The 23210-nt window shown below is 62.5% G+C and overlaps 1 protein-coding gene across 1 annotated transcript in view; it reads left to right on the forward strand.

The window, feature by feature from the left end:
- MAD1L1 (MAD1 mitotic arrest deficient like 1) overlaps positions 1-23210 on the forward strand; it is a gene marked incomplete at its 3' end in the record, with an annotated part of 218357 nt that overhangs the window by 49881 nt on the left and 145266 nt on the right. The window contains 1 exon segment of the mRNA XM_018040283.1: positions 871-957. Coding sequence (XP_017895772.1) covers positions 871-957 — 87 coding nt within the window.

The raw sequence follows: 23210 nt of genomic DNA on the forward strand, positions 1-23210 counted from the left end.
CTCTAACCCCAGTCCCAGGAGCAGGATTTCAGAATCGTATGGCAGCTCTAGTTTAGATTTTTTGAGAAACCTCCCACCGTTGTCCACAGTGGCTGCATGAGTTTGCATTTCCACCAGCAGTGTGAAGGGTTCCCTTCTCTCCACACCCTCTCCAGGCTTTGTTATTTATAGACTTGTTGATAATGGCTGTTCTTACTGATGTGAGGTGGGGCCCGAGTACAGTTTTGATTTGCGTTTCTCTAAGAATTGGTGGTGTCGAGCCTCTTTCACGTGCTTGTTGGGTGTCTGAATGTCAGAGACGTTTTGTGCCTGCTCTCCTGAGCCAGGTGTTGAGCTGGAGGCGTGGGTTCAGGTTGAGGCTCAGCGCTGTGGAGAGGGGGTGACCTTGGAGCCCGCCGTCACTGTCTTTCCGTCGTTTCCCCATCTGTGAAATGGAACCAGTGAGCAACGGGGCTGCCGCGAGCAGTGGCCTGATCGTCCCCCTGGAGGAGTTTGGACACTGGAGGCTCCGTCCCGTGGCGCCTGCTGTGCCCCTGCCGCCGTCCGCACGCGTGGCGTCTGAGAGGAGGGAGGAAGCCAGCGTGGCAGGCGCTCTTCCTCCTCACTTCACGTCCTCCGCATGGCAGTGATGCGAAGTACCGACTTGGTTTTTACAGGCGAGGGCTGGCACACATGACGTCCCCAGTGTCACGTGGCCGGCAGCCGGCTGTGCTGTGAGCCCACACCCGCTGTCCGGAGGCCTCGCAGGCCCTGACTCGTCCGGCTCCGAGGTCCGTCAGGGGCTTGCCTGGCACTGGGCCGGCCCCTAGGGTCAGAGCCCTGTCCCCTGCAAGCACACCCTGCTGACCCTGTGTGTTCTTGTCCCCCCAGGACGCCAGAGGACCTGTCTAGGCTCATTGTGGAGCTGCAGCAGCGTGAGCTGGCCCTGAAGGACAGGAATAGCTCCATCACCAGCAGGTAGGCCTGGCGGCCGCGCTTGTCTAACAACATACTTGCTGTGGAGAGGGCTTGCGGGTGAGTGCACCCCCGGCTTCGTGGAGCGGGGCAGGCACTGTGGGTGTGCGGTTTCCCTCGTCCCGCCCCGCCACACCGAGGCCCGCTGAGGCAGTGGCGGGCATGCTGTCTTCCGGACACTGTGGCCCATCAGCCTGGGGGCCCTGGGGCAGCTCCTGGAGCTCCAGGGTCTGGGTTGAAGGCCGCATTCCCTGCCAGGAGCATTTGCGTCCTTGTGGCTGCCTGGGCTCTGAGTGGTCCTGGAACCCAGGCTGAAGCCTCTGGCGCTTGTGTGTGCGGAGACTCGGGCCCTCAGGGAAGGCACCCGTAGCAGCATAGCCGGGCCACTCGTGTGTCCTGCGCCCGGGGGTCCAGGGCAGGCAGCTCTGCCTCCTGTAGGACCGGGGCCTCCTCCACGCCTGGGGGTGCGGTGTGTCCTGCGCCTGCTCTCACTCAGATGCCTACTGGTGTCCCGGGGTTCAGTTCAGCTCTGCCGTGGCCCCCCGGGCCAGCCGGGCCCCATGGGTGAGGCTCGGTCCTACAAGGTGCGCCTGCGCGTCCATCTGACCGGGAGTGCAGGGTCCTCCCCACCTCTGATCAGGTGCTGGCATGATGGCCAGACCTCAGGAAAGCTCTCTGTCTTGGATCACGGGTTTACTGTGAAGCGTGCAGCCGGGTCAGCTGGACGGGAAGGGATGCCCCAGGCTTGTGTGGGGCAGGGGGCAGGGCTGCCCTCCCACTGCTGCCTCGTGTCCGCCGCCTCGGAGGCCCCCCTTCAGGGTTTCTGCGAGTTTCCTGCTTGGTTAAGTCTCGGCCGTTGGTGACTTCCTGGGTCTCCAGCCCACTCCCCTCCCTGAGGGTGGGGGGGCAGGTGGAACTTCCCGCCTCTCTTCCCGGCGTTGGTTCCTCTGGCACCCCCCACCCACTCCCCTGGCCCAGCCCCACGCCGCCCAGGGGTCTGGCCGAAGGGACACTCACGTCATTCACTGTTCAGGAAATTGCAGGGCTTTGCAGAGCTCTGTGCCGGGAAAGGGGAGCACGCCCATGTGCTGGCCTGCTCCTCCTGAGCCACGCCTGGGCCTGCCCACTGCTGTCCGCCTCCCTCCTCTGGGGCCCAGGCAGGCTTCTCTAACGTGCAGGGTGGCTGCCCACATCCTGGGTGTCGAGTCAGAGGCAGGAGAGGCCTCTTCCCTTTTGGAACAAGGAAACCTCTCCTAGGACCCCCACTGCTGGAAGACTCCCCCGAGTCACTCTCCCCACCCCAGACCAGGTGCCCACGGAGGATGGGGTTCCCACTTAGAGGAACTAGCGGGAACTAGTTGGTTCCCACTTAGAGTCACTGGAAAGTGGACCACTGCGTGAGGTCAGCCCCTCCGGTGAGTGAAGGGCTCAGCGGGTGGCTGAAAGGATGGTGACCAAGCGGGACCTTGGAGGCTCACCCTTGCCCTGACGGGCTGGTGGGAGGGGGTCTGTGAGGTTGACCTGTGGGCCATGGCCAGCCCCCGCAGCCTCACCCCCGGTGAAGACTGCGTGTTAATAGTTTATTAATAATCAGAGGAAGGCTTTCTTATTTGGGGGGCTGATGTCACTTTGAAAATTGCTTTTAGAAGCACCTGGTTATGTTGGACATAATCACATCAATTTAGTTTAAAAACCTCAAATGATAAAGATTGCCTTTTGCTTTCAAAGTTGCTGTCAGATGAAACGGGCATTAAAAGTAATTTGAAATTAAAGCTTTAACATTTTTCCAGGTGATCCTCTTCATTTTACTTTGAGTTTGAAACAGAATGAGCTATTAGAGGAAAGGAAACTTGTCTGGATCTTTCTCCCGCCAAACTGTGAGGTGCTTTCTAAAGTTACCTGCTTGAGCAGCAGCGGGAAGGTCAGCCTCTCAGAGCTGTGAGTGTAGCTCTGGTCTGTGGTTCTAGATGGTGAGTCGGTTGGCCCGTCTCTTCTGTGGGGTGGGTTTAGAAATGGACTCGCATTACAGGGAGCGGTCCATCACAGCGGGGAGGTGGTCTGGGGGATTGGGGGCCCCTCGTCCACCTCTCAGGACCTTTGGGTTCCCTCTGGGAGCCAGTGCAGCCGCCCTAGGAGCAAGGGCATCTCAAGCCTCCTGAGGAAGCACTTCACCTCTTCGGCAGGGCGGCCAACCTGCCTGACAGGTCCCGGGAGTGGAGGGGAGGGGAAGTGTGGCAGCCACGCGGACGGGCGGTCTTGGCCGTGCGCCCGTCTCGGGAGTGTGTCTTGTGTGCGGGCACGGAGCACTGTCCCCTTCCTCCCAGGGAGGCCCCCCTCGTCCAGTGACAGAAAGCATGGGAGGAGCCAGGGGTTGCCTGAGCGCCTCAGGCCCTGGGAGCAGGTGAGGTTCTGACCCCATCTGTTGATGGTGGAGTCATGTGCAGGCCCCTGTAGGGAGGTGCCAGGCTGGGGTCCTGTGTCCTCGGGGCCCTGGCCACGTAGAACGGAGGGCTGTGGGCACACCGGCGCTGCTGCGCTGGGTGTGTTCCTGTGGAGGCCAGGAGACCTCACGAGGTGGGAGGGGCTGATGTCACTCCCCCGAGTCTTTGAAGGCAGCTGGGCAGAATCCAGGTTAGACCAGGAGCGGTGCCTTGGCAGGAGAGCGGAAGTTGGACTCGCACTACAGGGAGCGGTCCACCACAGCGGGGAGGTGGTCTGGGGGATTGGGGGCCCCTCATCCACCTCTCAGGACCTTTGGGTTCCCTCTGGGAGCCAGTGCAGCCGCCCTAGGAGCAAGGGCGCGCTCTGGCTGGAGGCTCTGGGGGCTCTTTTGAGGATGAGGCGAGATGGTGGGAGGAGCCTCGGCGTCAGCCACGCTCGGGAAACAGGTGGTTTGCGGGTGGCGCCGGGAAGTCCTCCGTGGCCTTGAGTTGCAGCCGACGTCCTGCTGGGCGACCTTGGGGGGAGCTGCTGCTGGCGGGCCTTTCTGTGAGCAGGGTGCCCTGGCCCGGTGGGCGGGTCTCCGCTTCCCACACCGTGGTCCTCCTGGGACAGACAGCCCCAGAGGCGCTGTTGGCGCCGGTAAGAGCGGCCTGTCGGTGCCCCCTTTGGACTGGGGTTTAATTGCAGCCCAAGGAGCCTTGCCTTTCACCCGTGGCTACCCGGTGCTGGTCCTGGTCCCTATGGGGCCGTGCTGAGGGTGCAGGCTTTCTCTGTGCAGGGGTGGCGGGCTCATGGTGTCTCCCCTGAGCCCTGCATGATGGTGCTGTCTCTGTCCCCCAGCAGAGTGCTGAGCCCCGTGTCAGACGGCTAGGAAGCCATGGAGGCAGGGTTTGCATCCTGGTCTGCGCGTCCTGGAGCTCCATGTCATTATTTGAGGCTAGAGCCAGGACCTGGAGAGGGGCTGGGTGTGGCTGCAGAGAACCCTTTGTCATGCGCTGCTCTGCGCAGTGGAGCCATGCGTCATGGGCCTGCAGGAGTGATGTGTCTGGCCAGGCCCTTGGTGCAGATCTGGAGAACCTGCTGTGGGAGCGGGTGAGGGGAAGCTGAGCAGCCTCGGGGGCTCTGCCCGCCACGCACTGTGCGTGCCTGCTGAGTCCGGCTCTGTGAGGCGCTGGTCCCTCTGTTCACTCCGCCTGTTCACACCCGACGCACGCTCCAGCTCTGGGCTGCTCTGATGGCTGCAGTTTGTTCTGAAGATCAGTCTTCCCCGCTCTGGGCTATACATGTCTCAGAAGAGCCCTGGGCATCAAGCTGTTAGCGTTTGAGGAGCCCGGCAGCGCCAGGGGCTTCCCAGGTGGCGCTCGTGGTAAAGACCCCGCTTACCGACGCAGGAGACGTAGCAGACGCAGGTGCAGTCCCTGGGTAGGAAGATCCCCTGGAGAAGGGCGTGGCACCCCACTCCAGTGTTCTTACCTGGGAAATCTCATGGACGGAGGAGCCTGGCGGGCTACAGTCCATGGGATCGCAGTCGGACACGACTGAAGCAACTTAGCACGCAGCGCCCGGAGCCCTGGGGAAATCGTGACTTCAGGGTAGCGCAGGGCAGGCAGTGGTGAGTTTCCCAGCAGGCAGATTAGGAGTGAGCAGGTATATCTTTTGTGTGTGTGTGTTGAGCAGGTATATCTTTTGTGTGTGTGTGTGTGTTGAGCAGGTATATCTTTTGTGTGTGTGTGTGTTGAGCAGGTATATCTTCTGTGTGTGTAGGTATATCTTGTGTGTGTGTGTGTGTGTTGAGCAGGTATAGCTTGTGTGTGTGTGTGTGTGTGTGTGTGTGTGTGTGTGTGTGTGTGTGGCGGGGTGGGGAGGGGCCAGACAGAGGCTTGCACACGTGGGCACACCTGAAAGATGGTGCCGTGTTTGCTGTGGGCCCACTGTGGCAGGTGAGACAGGAAGACAGGGTGGGGTTTTGGTAAGAGCTTGTGGACGTGGTCTTGCTTCTCATGTCGCCGGAGAACTTGGCAGAACAGCAGGTGAAGGCGGCGGGAGCCGGAGATGCAGCTTTGGACGCTGAGGTCTGTTAGAAAAGTGTGCGCGGCAAGGAGAGGGCGGTTGGCCTGCGGGCTGTAGCCAGGGTAGCGTCTAGACCGGGGCGCCCCTTCCAGGTGGGTGAGGATGCGACGCCACCACAGCCTGCGGCTGACCAGGCGGCCTGAGACGCCAGAGCGCCGCTCTGCGGTCCTCCTCACCCTGGACATGGGCGTCTGTGGGGCAGGCGGGCGCGAGCCGGCTCCGTCCCCCCTGGCGCCCTCGCCTGGGATGCGCCCCTGCCCGCGCCTCTGCCCCCGCCCCCGCCCCCAGGTGTCCCAGGCCGCCGCCCCCTCCCTGCCGGGCTCCTGCCTGCATGGTTCCTGTTGCCTCTGCCTGAGACGGCACTGTGCCCGCCTGCCCTCACCACGCTCCCCACGTGCTCCCTGGGCCCTCTGGTTGAGCTGAGGGAATGGATGAGTGGTCCGGCTGAGCGCATGGGGGTGTGCCAGGCAGGCAGAGTGAGGCCTGTGGCGTGGGAGCCTCTGCTCTGCCTGTCCCGGGGCACCAGGCCGGACGTCAGGCTGGCAGGAGCCCAGGGCAGGCTCTGCACGGGTCAGCTGGCCCCTGACCGTGCCTTCCTGCCGGGCAGCCAGGGAGCCTTCGAGGGGCCAGGCTCCGCCTTGCCCCTCTGTGCTCCGCCGTCATGCGTGGTTCCCCAGCCCCATGGACCGGCCCCGACCCGGCGACCTCCCTCGACCGGAGGTGGGGCGCTGTGGTGCTGCTGCAGGCCCCGGACAGCCCGCCTCAGCTTCCTGCCGGGATGGCTGTGTGCGCCCTCAGGGCACCCTCCCGACCCTCTGTCCCCACTGGAGGGGGCAGGGCTGGGCAGGAAGGGCATGGGAGCCCCAGGCCGTTGGGGGGTGTGCCCCTGTCCCATGCGGGAGCTGCCGGAAGACGTGCTGGCCCTCCCCGCCAGCTCTCCTGCTCGTCCTGGCCATCACCATCTCTGCAGCGGTGGCCCCGGGGTTCTCAGTGATGGAGACGGACGCTTGCCTGTCTGCTCAGCTCTTGTTGCCACGTGACCTGATGGCCTTTGGCAGGAGGTGTGGAACCAGAGGCGTCTGACAGCTGGTCTCCACGTGTTCTTCCTGGTGGTCCTGCGTGTGTGGGCTCCATGGCCCTGTGAGGCGCTGGCCGTGGGCTCGACGGCAGGAGAGCAGGAGGCTCCCGCTCAGGCCGCGTGCCCTCGGCTGGTCGCTCGCGGGGCCCCGGGGCCCAGGCGCGCTTGGAGGTGCGGGCAGCCGTCCTCTGGTAGCTGCCCCGGCTCCGCGTCATCTCGGGTGATGTTTTCTTGGTTTTTGTTGTTTTCCACAATTCTGGCTGGATCTAACGAGGGGAGAGCTGCTCTAAACTGTTTCCTGGCCTAGTTGGCAGCCAGAAGGTGACAAACAGATCTCTCCTGGCTGTCTGCTCACGCCCTCGTCCCTTTATTCCTCAGACCTCCCTCCTTGCTTGGGACTCGGGGCAGGAAGGGTCGCCGCCGTGCAGTGGGGGTGTGGCCTGAGGGTCTGCGCCCGCCTGCAGTGCCGTGTTTGGACGTGAGGTGGTGCCTGCAGCCCTCTGAGCCACTTGCTCTGACTCTCCTCAGAACCTCCTCGGAGGCCTCCCCGGAGGGAGGGCTATTCCAGGCTATAAATTCTGCGGCCAATTAGAGAGGATGGGCACGCGCGGGAGGGCGGGGCCTGGGGGCTCCTCGGGTGAGGGCCCTCTGCAGGTGCATCCTGGGAGCGGGGTCTGTGTCCTCTCCTTGAGCGGTGGATTCCGGGCCTCCAGCTGCTTCCCCATCAGTGTGGGCGCGGCCTTTGGGGTGGGGCGTGGAGGCGAGGCCCCGCGCCGTCCCCTTAGGGTGGGCATGGACCTCCAGTGCTGATGGCTGTTCTGGCTTAGCTCCGAGCCTCAGGAGCCGCTGTCACTTTCTAGACTGTGGCCGCCTGACTTCTGTCCCTGAGACCAAGCCCCACCACCCTGAGGGATAACCCAGTCCATCCAGGGTCCTGGTGGTGCCAGGCGTGCAAGGGACCCGACTGGCAGCGCCAGTGGTCTTGCCCAGGCTCGTGTGAGGGCGAGGCAGGGGCTGTGTGTGGAAGCCCGTGGCTGCAGTTGGCGCTTGGGTAGCGCGATCCCCGAGGCTCCCCTGGCGCTGGCCGTGGCGGCTCCTCCGCTACCTGGTCTCTGTGGGGTCAGCGCTGGGTGCCCAGCTCTTCTCCAGGTCAGTGAGAACAGAGGCCGCGCGCTGGGCTCCCGCAGGCTCAGGCTCGGCATGTCTGCGGGGGCCGCCGTGCTCTATGTTCCCTGCAGGCGCCTGTGGAGCCGAAGCTGCTGGTCCAGGGACCACACTTGGAGCAGCAACAGCTCGTCCCCCCAGGTTCCTGTCGCACAGAGAGAGGCCTGCTCACCACTTTCCCGTCAGCGTCTTCCGAGAAGTCCCCTAAAGCCCCGTGAGCTCCCTGGAGGGAGGGAGGCTCTGTTCTGTTAGGGGTCGTCAGCCTCTTGCTTTTGGGGCGCTCACTTCCTGTGGACACACACAGGGGTGCTACCGCCCTGGGGCTGTGGCCCACGGAGACCCTGGCATCGCTGGCTGAGGACTGTGGCCAACCCTCAGGCCCTCTGCTCCATGCATGGACCTGAAGGTTCTGGGCCTGGGGTGGGCCTGTGGCGAGTCTGCTCAGCATGGCTGGTAGTCAGATGCCCTGCCTCTGACCCTGGAGGGGGCCCTGCACTCACGTCCCAAGGGTGACCCTGTCCTCATGGGCTCTCTGGCCCTGCGTGGCGTGGAGGACGTGGCTCTCACTGGGACGCCCCAGTGAGCAGTCTGAGCTTGCGCCGGCAGAGACTCTAGGTTTGGTCCGTGGCTTCGGAGGGGAGAGGGCAGAGCAGGGGGCCGGGAGGCAGTGGGGGTGGCCCGAGGGGCAGGACCTGCTGGCGGAGGTGCTCCTGGGATGAGGCTGCGCGCCGCCCCCCGCGAGCAGAGGCTGGGCCCCGCGTCCTCGCCTCAGCCAGTCTGTGTCATCTTCTCAGCAAGATGAGGCGCTAATACTTCACACCCAGACTGTTTTCTTGCAGGCTTTGCATTTCCATATTTAAACGCCATTTACATATTCATGGGCCTTTTAAATAAGTTTTTATTGTTAAAGAGATGTGGAAGTGGATAAAATGTGAAACTCCCCCTTTTATTCAAGCACTGGAAAAAATGCTCATCCCCGAATCGACATCCGTTTGAGTGGTGAGTTCTGTGACGGTGGCTGTGGGAGGATCGCCGCGGGGGCAGCGTGTGCCCGGACATGCCTCCCCATCCCGCGGAGGCGGATCCTGCGCCCGGGGGCTCACCTGAGCGCTGACGGCCTCACCGGCTTCTCTCGGGGGTCAGGATGTTTGGTGTGGACGTGGCCAGGCCTCTCCCCACAGTGTCCCAGGCGGGCTCTGGTGGACGGATCTGGGCTGTTCCTGAGTGTGCGATGGACCCTCCCCTGCCACTGCCCCCTGCCCACTGTCAGAAGTGCTTGTGCCTGGCTCCATCGTGGCCACGCCTTCGAGGCAGCTGGGTGTGGGGAGAGTGCCCGGCCCTGGGGAGGGTGTGGCCTTCGGCTGTTCTGCTGCCCCCGGGTGCGGCGCGGGGCCGGGAGGGCCAGCTGTGCCAGGGCCTCTGCGGGGGGAGCGACGCTGCCCTCCTCTTTGGTCACTGAGGATGTGTGAGGGGCTGGCCTGCGGCCGGCTGGACAGTCTTCCCGTTTCTTCACGTCGGGCCACTAGTGAGGTTGGGCGCGCCTTTGCTTCCTGTGTGTGGGTGACGGGGAGCCAGCTGGAGACCCCAAGCACTGACCAGGATGGGGAGCCCTCGAAGGGCACCTGAAGGGGCCGGTGGGGTCTGACCTCAAGCCAGGCGCGGCTCCTGGGAGTGGCCAGGTGCTTCGGGGCTGCAGCCGCGTGGCTTGGTGCGTGTAGAGGAGCCTCTGGAGGGCTCTCCAGAGCCGCAGCCTGGACAGTCCTCGGGGGCCCCGGCCACTAAGGCTTGTTTAGACCCAGTCGCAGACCTTCACCTGAAATCGCATCATCTCAGAGAGGCCTTTCTAAGTGGAAACAAAGTCAGAGTTGCAGGTTATGGTCTGTTTTATCTTTGTGAGCTTGTGGCCACAAGATCGCGACCTGAAGGCCGCCTCCCCGCACTAGAAACCCGCGGCATCGCCCGCTCTCTTGGCTTTCTTGGAGACAGACCGAGTGACAGTCACTTGGTGAGGGCTCTGCTGGGAGCCCACGCGTGAGCTGAGGTGCCGTCAGCTTCCGTCAGCCTGGCCAAGTGGACGCCTGGCCTCCGGAGACCAGGGTGTCGGAGGCGTGGCTCCCCAGCTGCGGGTGTTGCCTCTCTCCACGTGGGGACCTCATGCGGCATGGACTGGGGTGTCCCCGGCTGGACTTCTTGTGGCTGCTGGGGCTCACAGGACGTGTCCTGAGCCACCGCCCAGCCTCCGGGACTGTTTGAACGACAGCTTCTTCCCGTGCGCCTGTTCTTTGCCCCTCACTGGTGCACACTCAGGGCTGTGGGCCGTCGCCAGAGGCAGGTGCCTCCAGAGACCGGAGGCAGGCCTGGCCGGAGGGCCAGGCTGCACTTCCAGGCCAGGTACCTGACTCTGTGGGCCAAGGGGCATTGGCCCCATTGGCTGAAGGCAGAGGGGACCCCTGGGCACACCTCCCTTGGACCGCAGGCCCGGGACGCGGAGGAGGGGAAGCTGTCCTGTGTGCAGGCCTGGCAGAGGGCAGCGGGGCTGCGACCGCAGAAAAGTGAGGGGACGGTCCGCAGCCAGGCTCAGCCAGCGGGCAGGTGGCCCAGGGATCCCTAATCTACCTTGTGACGGTTCTGTTAGAGGACAGGCCTGGCTCAGAGCCTCAAGTAAGAAACGCCGCCTGGCAAGCCCCTGCGGTTGAAGAGGCGCTGGGGCCGCCTCCACCCTGGGGAGGCGGGCGGGGCCCTCTGTGCTGGCCCCTCCACAGGTGCGCTGGAGCCTGGGTTCCCACAAGCGCGTGGATGAGCCCAAGTGTGCAGTCCTCGAGTGTTGCTCCCGTCGGGTGAGGAGACGGTGAAGAGACCCTGCGGTTGGCCCCTGACTCTCGGTGCTTCGGAGCCTCCGCTTCCGTGTCTCACTGGAAGGGGTTCGGGGTGGCCAGCCGGGGCCGTCTGCGGAGGTCGAAGGTGGGGCCCTCGGGCCTGAGGCTCGGGTTTTCTGTGCCCCTTGACTTCTGTGCAGGAGGGGTCTCGGCGTCTCTCTGACGCTGCTCTCGTCTCCTGACACTTTGTGTGAACTCTGGGAGCCCTGAGCCGCAGAACTTCCTACTCAGCCGTGACGCCCTGCTGGCGTTGGCTCGTTTGGAAGAACAAGCCCGGGAGAGCGCACGCTGGTTCTCACTGTGCAGTGCGGCACAGCTGCTCTCCGGCGCGCCAGGAAGTCCCGGGCACTCCCCTCCCTCACTCGGCAAACCTCTGCAGGCTGGTCCTCTGGCTCCCGGCGGCCGCGGGGCCCCCCCTCTCGCCTGAGGGACATGGGGCAGAGATGGGGTGGAGCGTGGGGAGGGGGCTGCTTTCTAAGGATGCGGGCATTTTATCACATTCCTCCACCTGAAATTCAAGGATACCAGCCATTAAGTGTCTGAGAAGCTTTCCCCAATTGTGGTGCTTCCCAGAAAGGGGTGTTGCTGTCTCAGAGCATAGCCAGTCTTGTGGTGTGGCAGGGTGGCAGGGTGGCAGGGTGGCAGGAGTGTGTCTCAGGTCCTCAGCAGCAGAGCTGGTTTTCCTTCCAGCTGTTCTTTTTTTTCGCTTTACAGTATCGCACTGGTTTTGCCATACACCAACGTGAATCCGCCACAGGTGTACACGTGTTCCCCATCCTGAACCCCCTCCCACCTCCCCCTTCCAGCTGTTCTTGTTCCCGATGGTCAGTGTGGGAGGCCGCCCTGCTCCAGGTTGCTTCCCACCTGATTCCTGGTCACGTTAAGAACTGGGGCCCTTGGAGCACAGGGCGGGCCGCCATGTGCCTGGAGGGCATAGGACTCGGGGGTCCAGGCGTAGCCCTTAGCGAGAGAGGACATGGCCTCCCCAGAGCTCCTACAGTTGCTGGGCTCACTCAGTGGTGGCGGCTGCTGTCTAAGCGGCAGAGTTTTACTTATCCTGTGGTGGACAGAGAGGCTGATTTCTTGTCAGATATTTCCATCTTTCATCCAAGTGAGAAACTAGAGGCTTTCTTGCCAAGGTTTAGGAACAAGTCAAGGATGTCCAATCTAACTTCATACTGGAAATCCTGGCTAATGCAGTAAGACCAGAAATAGGAAATAAAGTGTGCACAGTGGGAGGAGGGATGAAATAAAACTGTTTGCAGATGATATGATTGTTTATATAGGAATCCCAGAGACTCAAGCAAAAAGCTCTTAGAACTAATAAGCGATTGTAGCAGGGTTGCAGGCCATAGGTTAATATAGTTAAGTCAATGAACAGTTAGTTTGAAACTTAAAACATTATGTCACTTATATTAGCACCCAAACAGACAGATTCTAAAGTAAAAACCAAACAGACTTCTTGTGCAAGGTCTAATGAGGAAAATCATAGACTTCTGAAGAGAGACGCCAAAGGTCTGAAGCAGAGACGCTCCATGTTCATGGACAGGAAGACTCGATCTTGTCATCTTGTCAGTTCTTCTGAGCATGATGTGTGTACTGAGTACAGTGCTAATCAAAACATGGGCAGACCGACTCTAAAGTTCGTGTGAAGACCAAGAGCCCGGGAAGAGGCAGTACAGCATCGAAGGAGAAGAACAAGGTTGAAGGACTGGCCTTCCTGGCCTTCCTGCCCTTCCTGCCCTCCCAGACCCCGCAGGCCCCCCAGGCCTCCAGACCCCGCAGACCCCCCAGACCTCCCAGACCCCGCAGGCCTCCCAGACCCCCCAGGCCTCCTAGACCCCCCAGGCCTCCCAGACCCCCCAGGCCTCCCAGAACTCCCAGACCCCCAGGCCTCCCAGACCCCCCCCAGGCCTCCCAGGACCTCCCAGACCCCGCAGGCCTCCCAGACCCCCAGCCCCCAGGCTCCCCAGACCTCCCAGACCTCCCAGACCTCCCAGACCCCGCAGGCCTCCCAGACCCCCCAGGCCTCCCAGACCCCCAGCCCCAGGCCCCCCAGGCCTCCCAGAACCCCCAGACCCCGCAGCTCCCCAGACCTCCCAGACCCCCCAGGCCTCCCAGACCCCCCAGGACCTCCCAGACCCCGCCAGGCCTCCCAGACCCCCCAGGCCCCCAGGCCTCCCAGACCCCAGGCTCCCAGGCCTCCCAGACCCCAGACCCCGCAGGCCTCCCAGACCCCCAGAACTCCTAGGCCCAGCCCCCAGGCCTCCCAGACCCTGCAGGCTCCCCAGGCCTCCCAGACCCCGCAGGCCTCCCAGACCCCCCAGAACTCCTAGGCCCCCCAGACCCCCCAGGCCTCCCAGGCTCCCCAGCCCTCCCAGACCACCCCAGACCGCAGAAACCGGGGCAGTGCAGTGCTGCGGGGGGAGCAGGCAGCCAGCTGTGGGGCAGAGTGAGGCCCCGGGAGCGCCTGGGGAGAGGCGGCGCTTTGGAGAGAGAGCGGAGGCAGTCATTTCAGTGAAGGTGCTGGGGCCGCCACACGTCCGCGCTCGGCAGGCACGTGGGTCTGATGCAGACCTCTCACTCTCACACTGATCAGCTCAGAATGCACTGCAGACCTAAGTGTGACACGCAGAGCCGCGGCTGCCGTGCAAGATGGGGGAGTGGGTGTAGCTGACTCTCAGCTGGGCAGTGACTTCCCAAAAGCAGTGTCAGAGCCACAGTCTGTGAAGGAAAAGTTGGTGAGCAGGACCTCGCTAAAACCATGAAGTTCAGCCCCATGAAGGATGCTGTTCAGAGAATGAAGAGACAAGCCGCAGGCGGGGGGAAGGCACAGCGGGCCCTCGAGCAGCGGCGGAGCTGCCCGCGTGACTCCGAGTTGCGTCCTAGGGCCCAGCCAGCAGCAGGCCGAGGACTTCTCTGGCTTGTACTGCCGAGAATTCCCGCGTGCGAGTGGAGCTGTGCAGTTCAGACCTGCGCTGTCCAGGGGTCTCCTCTATTTGCAAAACCTGTGTATGCTAAAGGACTGGCATCCAGAATATAAAAGGAACTCTTAAAATCCAAAAGTAAAAGCCAACCCAGTTAAAAAATGAGCAAAAGATCTGAACAGACACCTCACCAAAGAAGACAAACAGAGGCAGATAAGCATATGAGAGGTTCCCACATTGGGTCATCAGGGAGAGACAGATTAGAACAACAGCGAGATACCAGCACAGCCCTGTTAGGATGGGCAGGGCTGGGCACATGGGTGACAGGGCCCCATCGCCACCGGGGGCAACGCCCAGCGCTCCCGGGGGTGCGGGGCGACAGGGCCCCATTGCCGCCGGGAGTGAGCGTGGTGCAGTCGCTCTGGAAGGCCGCGTGGTGTTTCTTAGAGAAGTGCGCGTGCTCCCCTGAGCTCCAGGACTCAGGGTCCTCGGTATTTACCGAGGAGATGTGAAAACTTAGGTCCACGTGAAAACCTGCACACAGGTGTTTCTGTCAGCTTCTTTGATAAATGCCAGAACATAGGCGCAGCCAAGACGTCCTTCAGTAAGTGAATGGGTAGCCTGACACATCCAGAGAGTAGAGAGAAGAGCGCTAGGCCGTGAGAAGACGCGGCGGAACCGTAAATGCACGTTGTTAAGTGGGAGACGCCGACGTGGAGCGGCACACAGGGCCCGGCTCCAAGCGCCCGGCGGTCGGGGGACGGCAGGGGCGCGGGGTTACCGGGGCTTGCCCGGGGAGTGGAGGGCTGGAGAAGTTTTTGGCACAGTGAAACTCCTCTGCATGACCCAGGAATGGGGCTACATAACATCGTGTATTTCTCTGAACCTGTTGAACATGCAGCCCGACAGCTGAACCCTAATGGACACGTAGTAGTGAGTCCGCTCACTGCGTAGCCGGCGCCGTGCGCTGCAGTGGGTGTTAGGGGAGAGTGGGTGGGAGGCTGCAAACCAAAACTGCTTTAAAAATAATGGCTTAATTACAGCAAAGCAAGACAGATGGGCCTAGAGAAGGAGCTGTCCTGGCGTCCGGGTCTTGAGGCAAGCACGGACAGCTTGTCCTGGTGCCTGGGGGCGTAGGGGAGGCTCCGCAGAGTCGGGGGGCGTGGGCCCCCCTTCGCGCCGTGGCAGCCGTTCCAGGTGGCGCGTTGGGTGCAGCCAGGCGCCTCAGCCTGTGCCGGCGGGGGTGTTGGGCCCGCGTGACTGCCAGCTGCTGTCTGTGGACGCAGACCCGCTGGGCCAGGGCGCAGGGGTGGGTGCGGCTGCCACACCATGCTGGGCTTCTGGCCTGGTGTGCCGCAGCCGCTGGGACCCAGGGCGGGGCGCTGGGGTCATGAGGGAGAGAGGCTGGGACGAGGGGTGGGGCAGGGACACACCCGAGCTGCTGGGGCGTCTCCTAGACCAAAGCCCAGGGTCCCGCCGGTGCCAGCAGGGTATGCCAGGCCCCCTTTGTGAGCGTGAGCTGGGAGACCCTGGCGGGGCTGCCCGTGCCAAGCAGGCCCCACTGGAACGGGGCTCAGCGGGGAGGAGAAATGGAACTTCGAATTTCGAATCGGGTCAGATGCCTTCAGTTTAAGATCTTGACTGTCCCTTCTCTGTTCCTGTTGGAGAGCCGAGGCTGTTTAGTGTTCTCTCACCTCTGTGCTTGCTAATTTTATTGTCTTTCCATATTTTCTCGCTGTAAATGTAACAGATTCTATTATGTATAAGCCGTTTTTAATATTGCCTCTCATAAAGCCGGAGGGACGAGGGGCACCATGCCTTGGCAGCCTCAGAGTGCACGCCTGCCCTTCCATTCTCAAGCCTCTGGGTCAGTCCTCCGTGGAGCCTTCCGGACATGGCCTTTGCCCGGCCTCCCAAGGGAGGGGGCGGGAAGGACAAGGTCCTCTCCTGGGTGCCGTCTTCATTGCAGGTGCCCCCCGGGCGGGGCTCGGGTCTCTCAGCTCTGTTCGCCTGCCCCTCCCGCGTGAGGCTGGAAGAGGATTCTGGCTCGGAGCTGCCTAGGTCTCCAGCTGTCTCCGCCTGGGACTCGGGGTGCCCAGGAGGGTGTCCTGGGCCTCTGAGGGCAATACGCAGTCTGAGGGGGTGCCATCCAGGAAAGCTGCTCTGGAGAGGGCGTTTTGGAGCAATTTTGTGATCTGTTTAAATATCCATGACCTTTTGGGTAATTACTCTGTAATGTATCTTATCGTTAATTGTAAAATACCTTCACAAGTGCCTTTCCAGCCAGTTAACCCCGTCCTCCGAGACTGAGCTGTGTTTCACACGTGACTGGCCCTCGAGGCACCTGCAGCTCCTGAGGCCTCGGTCCTCCCGGCCGTGTCCCGCCCTCTCTGTGACGGCCTGGACTTGGCAGGCAGGAGGGACACAGGAGGGGCACGGGGCAGCCAGGCCATGTGCTGCCCGGGCGTGTGGAGTGCGTGGGTGCCGCTGCGCCCTGGGAGGAGGTCAGTAGAGGGCTGGGCCCGCGGTGCCGGGAGCGAGCCTGGCAGGACAAGATGCTGCACCTGCGTCTCCCGTGGAGCCTCCTGACTCGCCGCTCGCCCGCTCCTCAGAGACGCTGGTGCGTGTGCTTGCTGGCGGGGGAACAGCTCCTCCTCCCCCAGACGTCCCGCCTGCAGGTGGAGCTCACTTCTTCACTGTGGATGCCCTGGGGTGGGGCGCGGGCGTCTCAGCTCCGTCGGCTGCGTAGCCTTCTGTGATGGGCGGACCGCAGAGAGCCTGCGTGGCCCTCAGGAGGCCGGCACGGTGGAAGGAAGTCACTACGAGGTGGAGGTGCCCTGGGCCCCCGTGGCCTGCTCTTCTGTCTGAAACCCTGGGCGCGGCCTCGTGGTGAAGGCGTCCCTGCTCTCCTCTGCTGGCCCGGGGGCCCTGGGAGGTGGAGCCCGAGGCACCAGGGTGCCCGCCTCTCTGCTCCTCTGACGTCGGTGGCTGCACACAGGACCCTGGGGAGGCTGCAGGCCCCTGCGGGCTCTCAGGAAGCGGGGAGCTCCGTTTGCTTCTCCTGCTGTGAGCCGCTGGTCCTGTGGTCTGCTGTGTGGTCGCCTCCTGCCCCGGGGGCGCGTGTCTGCCCGCCTGTCCGTGTGCAGATGGCACCTCTGGGGCTGTGGGGTGACTCTGCTTTTCTCTGCGTTTCTTCTCGCCCGGGGTTTCCTGTGACTTCCCCTTGCGAAACCAGATTTCCTTGGCATCCTTGTCATCGGCGGATCATGGTGGGGAGGGATGTTACCAGACAGGAGTGGGTCTCGATAAGTGCCTCCCGGAACCCCCCAGACACAGCTCTCACCCCTACAGAGCAAGCGCTGGACCTTCCCACCCCTGGGGAAGCACGCTCCAGACCCCGAGGGCGGAGCGGCCCTGCTCCTGCCGGCCTCCTGTGTGTCCTTGCCCTCTCCGCCTGGCTGGGCTGGGGTCCCCACCGGCTCGCTGCTCCTGAAGGGGTCCTGCAGGCCTGCCCTGGAGCTGAGTTCCCTCTGGCTCTGAGCTAGAAAGATGGTCAGAATGCTGCCTGCCCTGGGTCCCCGTTGACTCCGCGGGGCCTGCCCCGTCCGTCTCCCTGGCGCCGGCAGGGGCAGCAGCTGTGGCCTTTGCTCTGCGGGGGTGGGGGTCAGTTCCAGCAGCGCTTTTCCCTCCCCTGCGACCCCACATGCCCTTTGCAGCCCCGAGAGGGTGGTGTGCCGCCCCCCGCTGGCCGCTGGGGTTTCCTCCTGCTTCCCGTGGACTCGCGTCCGTGGGGAGAGAAGTGGGGACAAAGGCAGGCAGAGCAGCTGCCTCCTGCTGGGGCCACGGAGGACGGCCCTCGCGCTCCCCGGCCAGCAGAGCGAGGTGGCCGTCGGGCGCCTGCGGGCGAGTGGGGTGGTCCTGGAGCTCCAGGGAAGCGGGGGCTCCGCGCCAGCAGGCAGCCTGGCCGGTGGCCCGGGGCGTTCATCGGAGTGACTGCCGGGGCCCCTGTGGGCCACTGACCTGGGACGGCGGAGGCTTGGGGCCAAGCCCTCGGCCTCCCTGTGACTGTGCGGTCTCCTTCTTAACCCTGGAGGTTAATTGTGTCTGCTGTCTCCAGCGAGCCCCGTGTCCCATGCCACCCGAGAGGCCGCCCGCCTGCGCTAAGGACTCTTGATTAAACAGCTCCTGTCGGAGAGGTCATCCAGAGCTGCTTCTGACTGTCACCCTCTCGAAACGGCTGCTCGAATTTTGGCTTCAAGAGTACTCCTGAGGAGCGACTGCCCTGTGAGAGCCGAGTGCCCAGGTCCCGGCTGGCGGCATCCCTCACGCCCCGGCCCTGGGGGGGCGGCATCACGTCCCGGACTGTCCCCTGGGCTGCTCAGCCGTGGAGCCGCGGTGCCCAGGTGGAGTGGTGAGGGGAGGTGGCAGGCCTCCTGCTGCAGGGGCTGCTGAGCCAGTGGGCGACACGTGCCGTCTAGCCCCAGAGAGCCGAAGCCATCCGTCACCAGAGAACTGTGGAGGATGTATGCAGGGCGGAGCCATCGTCTGGCTTCAGGAAACCTGATTGACTTGGAAACAGTCTGGGGGACCCTTCCGCAGCGCCCGGAGCTCTCCGTGGAAAGGAGCCAGCTCCTTGGTTCAAGCCAGACGCTGAATTTACTGTGAATTGAAGTGGCCTCAGCACATTCTTGTAGCTAATGAATGGGATTAAAATGCATCGTATTTGTTGGGCGCCCTCGTGTGTCAGGACCTTGACTGGCGTTGCCGTGGTGGCCCCCGCAGTGCCAGGAGCTGGACCCATCCGTCCTAAGGCTTTGGGGGAGGCTGAGAGCCGAGGCCGGGGCCAGTGCTGGGAGGTCCAGGACAGAGCCGAGGCTGTCTGTCCCCCCGTCCGGCTGCCCCGTCCAACACTCTCAGGCCCAGCGAGGCCTCAAGGGCGGTGGGGCTGGTGGGCACCCAGCACCCTTCAGTCTTAGCTGACCCCACTGGGCAGTTTTCTGGGTCCAGCTCTGAGGGAATTCATCCCCGAGAGCCATGGTGACTGGTGGGTTGTCCAGGCGTCTCCCCGAAGTGCTGCAGGCGTGGCAGCCGGGTGCCTCTCCCAGCCGCCTGCGTCCTCCTGAGCGGGCCCACTTCACCTGCGCACCCCCAACCCTGCCTCCCTGCTCCCGGCGCTGTCGTGAGGGGCACGCCCGACTCTTGTGACCCCATGGGCTTTAGCCTCCAGCTGCTTCTGTCCGTGGGATTCTCCAGGCAATAATACTGATGTGGGTTGTCATTTCCTCTTCACAAATGATGCCCTCCTGTCGGGGAGACCCTGAAGCCGGGGTTCAGGGTCCTGGCCGCAGTCGTGCTCTCTTCGCTGGACACGTGGCCTTCGGGCTGCTCTGTGAGGCCTGCAGCGTTCCTCATGCGGACTGCTTTACTACAGAGCCTCCGTTTCAGTTGGCTTTTCATTCGAGAGGCCCTGTTAGATGTACGGTAACACCATTTATCAGCTGATTTGCCCAACCTTGTGGAGCTGGGGTTATTTATTTTGAGGTCTGTGGTTTCTAACGAAGCCCCCGCGAAGGCGGGCAGTGTGCTTGTTGCCCCGCCTGGCAGGGCACTCAGGTGTCCGCGTGGGGCTGACAGCGTGCTAAACGCTACCCTTGGGCCGTCACCACGTCCTCGGTGGCGTGACTCACTGAAGCTGGGTTTAAGAGCAGAGACTGGTAGCAGCAGGCGGTCCTCAGAAGTCATCCTGGGCCTTCTGGCTCGGGGCTTTCGGAGGAGAGGGTGCCTGGCGTGGCCTTGCGCTGGACGCCTGGCCAGGCCCACGTGCGCGCGGCGGCGGCGATGGCTCCGCGCTGCCGCTCACACTGCCCTCCCCCTCTTCCTGACCCAGCCTTGGGACTACGCTGCCCTAGGACCCGCCAGGGCCAGCGCCTGTGCCCCATCCTGCGTGTCCTCGCCCCGCTCCACGCGTGTGTCGGTGCCTGAGTCTTCATTGTTTTCAAATGTGAGATTTGAAGCTGCCTGTTTCTTGATCCACTTTTGTGTCTAGTCATTTGAATATTTGGATCAGTGAACTGGGGGCTTCTGAGTTGCTTCTCGCAGGAACTTTGGGTCAGTTGTTGCTGTTCAGTGGTTAAGTCTGAACTTTTTCTTCTCAGTCTTCAGAGTTTGCTCAAACTCGTGTCCATTGAGTCGGTGACGCCATCCGACCATGTCATCCTCTGTTGTCCCCTTCTCCTGCCTTCAGTCTTTCCCGGCATCAGGGTCTTTTCCAGTGAGTCAGTTCTTCCCATCAGGTGGCCAAAGGATTGGAGCTTCAGCATCGTCCTTCCGGGAAATATTCAGGGCTGATCTCCTGTAGGATGGGCTGGCTGGATCTCCTTGCGGCCCACGGGACTCTCGAGAGTCTTCTCCACACCGCAGTCTGAAAGCATCAGTTCTTCGGCACTCAGCCTAAAGCTCCAGTACTTGGGCTGCCTGATGCCAAGAGCCAGCTCATTGGAAAGACCCTGATGCTGGGAGGGATTGGGGGCAGGAGGAGAAGGGGCGGCAGAGGACGAGATGGCTGGATGGCATCACTGACTCGATGGACGTGAATTAAAGCAAACTCCAGGAGATAGGAAGGACAGGAAAGCCCGGCGTGCTGCAGTCCATGGGGTTGCAAAGAGTCGGATGTGACTTAGTGGCTGAATAGCAACAGCCTTTATGGTCCTGCTCTCACATCCATATATGACCCCTGGAAAAACCATAGCTTTGACTAGATGGACCTTTGTCGGCAGTGTCCCTGCTTTTCAATATGCTGTCTAGGTCGGTCGTAGGTGTTCTTTCAAGGAGCAAGTGTCTTTTAATTTCATGGCTGCAGTCACCATCTGCAGTGATTTGTGGGTCCAAGAAAATAAAGACAGCCACTGTTTCCACTGTTTCCCTGTCTATTTGCCATGAAGTGATGGGACCAGATGCCATGATCTTAGTTTTTTGAATGCTCAGTTTTAAGCCAACTTTTCCACTCTCCTCTTTCACTTTCATCAAGAGGCTCTTTGAGACAGGCAAGGTGGTCTGGTATTTCCATCTCTTTCAGAATTCTCCAGTTTGTTGTGATCCACATAGTCAAAGGCTTCAGCGTAGTCACTGAAGCTGAAGTCAGTTTTTTTGGAATGCTCTTGCTTTTTCTATGAAACCCTCCTTCTTGTCCACTCTCACTTTAATCATTTCGCTGCACCTCTGCAGCTCCAGGGGCCTGCGTGGAGGCTCTGAACCCCACTTCACAGATGAGAGGCTGAGGGAGTGACTTGGCCGCAGTCCACACAGAAGTCCGGTAGAACTGCCTGGGTCTCCTGTGCCCGGCCAGCCTCTGTCCCCAGGCAGGAGTGGTGCTAGGCAGGAAGTAGCTCAGGAGCGTCGTCCCTTCTTATCTGTCTGTAGGAGCACCTGTGTCAGCAGGGAGAGGGACAGCGGCCAGGGCTAATTGGCTGCTTCCAGAAGCCGAATGCTGGCTTGCTTTTGAATAGATGCTCTGAGCTAGCTTTTCAGGTCATCTGTTTTATTGAGATTTTAAGGCTGGACAAATGTCAGGACTCTCTTGATAAAATCTCCTTAGTTTATTTCAAGAGCTGCCAGGAAGATCCTGGGAACCATTGGATAGAAACCAGGGCAGAAGCTCGAGCCGGTGTCAGCAGTGTCTGGGCCTCATGTTGCTCTGCCTGCCTCCTGAGGAAGCCTCTCTCCCATCTGGGTGCACAGCTGACCCCGGTTCCTGTGTGGGCGCCTCTGAGCCCCACAGCTGTCTTTTCCCAGTTAGAAACCCTGTCCCTTGGATGGGTTTGTCACCAGCTCAGTTAACCAGACCCGTCCCTGGCTCCCGTGGATGGGTGAGAACTCATAAATATACAGAGGCTGTTTTAAACTCTGTGTCGAAATCCTGTCCTGGAAATACAGGCCCCCAGCTGCTTTGAGGAAGGCCCTGCCATTGGTGACCCCTGGTGCCAGTGGGCGGGTGGCCGCGGGGGGACAGGCAGGCTGTGGTGCGTCGCCCTCCCCAGCAGCCACCTTGGGTTAGGAGGGCCTGAGCCCAGGCTGCCTGCAGTGTGCCTGGTGCTCACGGCCCTGGGTCTTGCCTGGGCACTGAGGCAGCCCTGGGTGGGGACCTGGGAGTGGCCCCAGCTCCTTCCGAGGTGTCACGGCTCCCGTTCCGCTCGCCTGGGCCCAGCTCTGCAGCGTCCGAATTGGGGCAGCGTGGACCTCCAGCTGCTCCCGGTGCTGTCTGTTTGTGGACTGGGTGGCTGGGCTGGGTGCAGGCTGCACCCCAGGGCCCCCTGGCTCTCAGAGCTGGAGCTGAGCTGCACCCGCCCCCGCCTCCCAAAGTGGTGAGCACAGCTCCTGGTGGTCAGTGCCGGTCCGTGTCTTAATGGAGGGCCAGGCAGGGGCGCTGGCTCTCTTGAAGAAACCTAGACGCTTTGCCAGAGAAACAGGGTGCTGACCAGCTGTTGGCTTATTTACTCGTCTCTGGGCGTGAATGGTAAACAGCTCTGCCTCTCGGCTCAGCGGGAACAGATGGGAGCCTTTGCCTGATTGATCCCTTACCTGCGGGGCCTCACGGCTGGGGGGAGCCGATCGATTCGGCGCCTCCTGCCAAGCCTGCTCTGAAATGGGCTTAGTTGCCTCCAGCCCTGCTCCCCAGCACCGAGTGCCCCACGAGTCTTGGTTGGAGACGCCGCAGCACTCAGGCTGCTCTTCCCTGGGACTGAAGTCTCTCCCCAGGGTGTGTCCTTGAAGCAGCCAGGCTCCTGCCAGCCTAGGAGACCCTGGGACGGCCAGGGGCTTCAGTGGCGTCCTCCTGGTTGCGGCGGGTGACCAGCTGTGCTGACCCGGTGAACACAGGACGGCTTCCCTGCTCACCGTTGGGAGGCTAGTGCTGGCTTCAGTCACAGACGCGGCCCCGGTGTCCCCGCGTCACTTGCTGTCAGGCTCTCCCGCTGGCCAGGTTCCTGCTGGTGCCCCGGAGCCTCTGCGGGGAGGTTACTGATTTCATTCCGACCCTCAGGCTGGCGCCATCCCCTGCTTCCCTGGGGCTGCTGTCCACACACGAGGACGCGAGTCCTGGCGTCCGCCTTGTTTTCTCTGCTTCCCCGTGCCCAGGGCGGGATGAACTCCATTCCACGAGAGCCAGAGGAAGCACCAAAGGGCCGGTTCCCCGTCAGGGAGGAGAGCTGGAGACGGCACCGTGCAGGGGCCATCCACCGGGCCAGCCTGCGCTTCGCCGGTGTGGATCTGGAGCCTGTGCAGCCGAGTGAGAGGCCTGCCCGCCCTGCCCTGTACCGGCCGTGACTGGCAGGCACCCCATCTGTGCACAGGGGCTCATGAGGCCTACACTGACCAGCCAGGGCCCCCCGGCTCCAGGACGGGTGCCGCCCCCGGCCCCCCAGGGAGGCGCCCCTGTGTTAGGAGCGGCCGTCAGCAGCTGCCTGTCAGCAGTGCCCTGGCCCGGCCGCCCTCGCCGCTGCCCCCGTGACGCCCCGAGTGCTGGGTGTGTGCATCCATCCAGGCCCTGGCTGTGCGCTCACACGTGTTTGTGAGCATGTCCTGGTGCCAAGGAGGCCGCCCCTGGGCTGAGCTCAGCCCTGCTCTCCGCGGGGCCCCTGGGCTGGTGCTGCACCAGCCTGGGGGCGTGTCCGCATCCGCCCTGGGGTGTCACAGGGTGGCCCC

The sequence above is a fragment of the Capra hircus genome, chromosome 25 (assembly GCF_001704415.2).
Source record: "Capra hircus breed San Clemente chromosome 25, ASM170441v1, whole genome shotgun sequence".
Lineage (NCBI taxonomy): Eukaryota > Metazoa > Chordata > Mammalia > Artiodactyla > Bovidae > Capra > Capra hircus.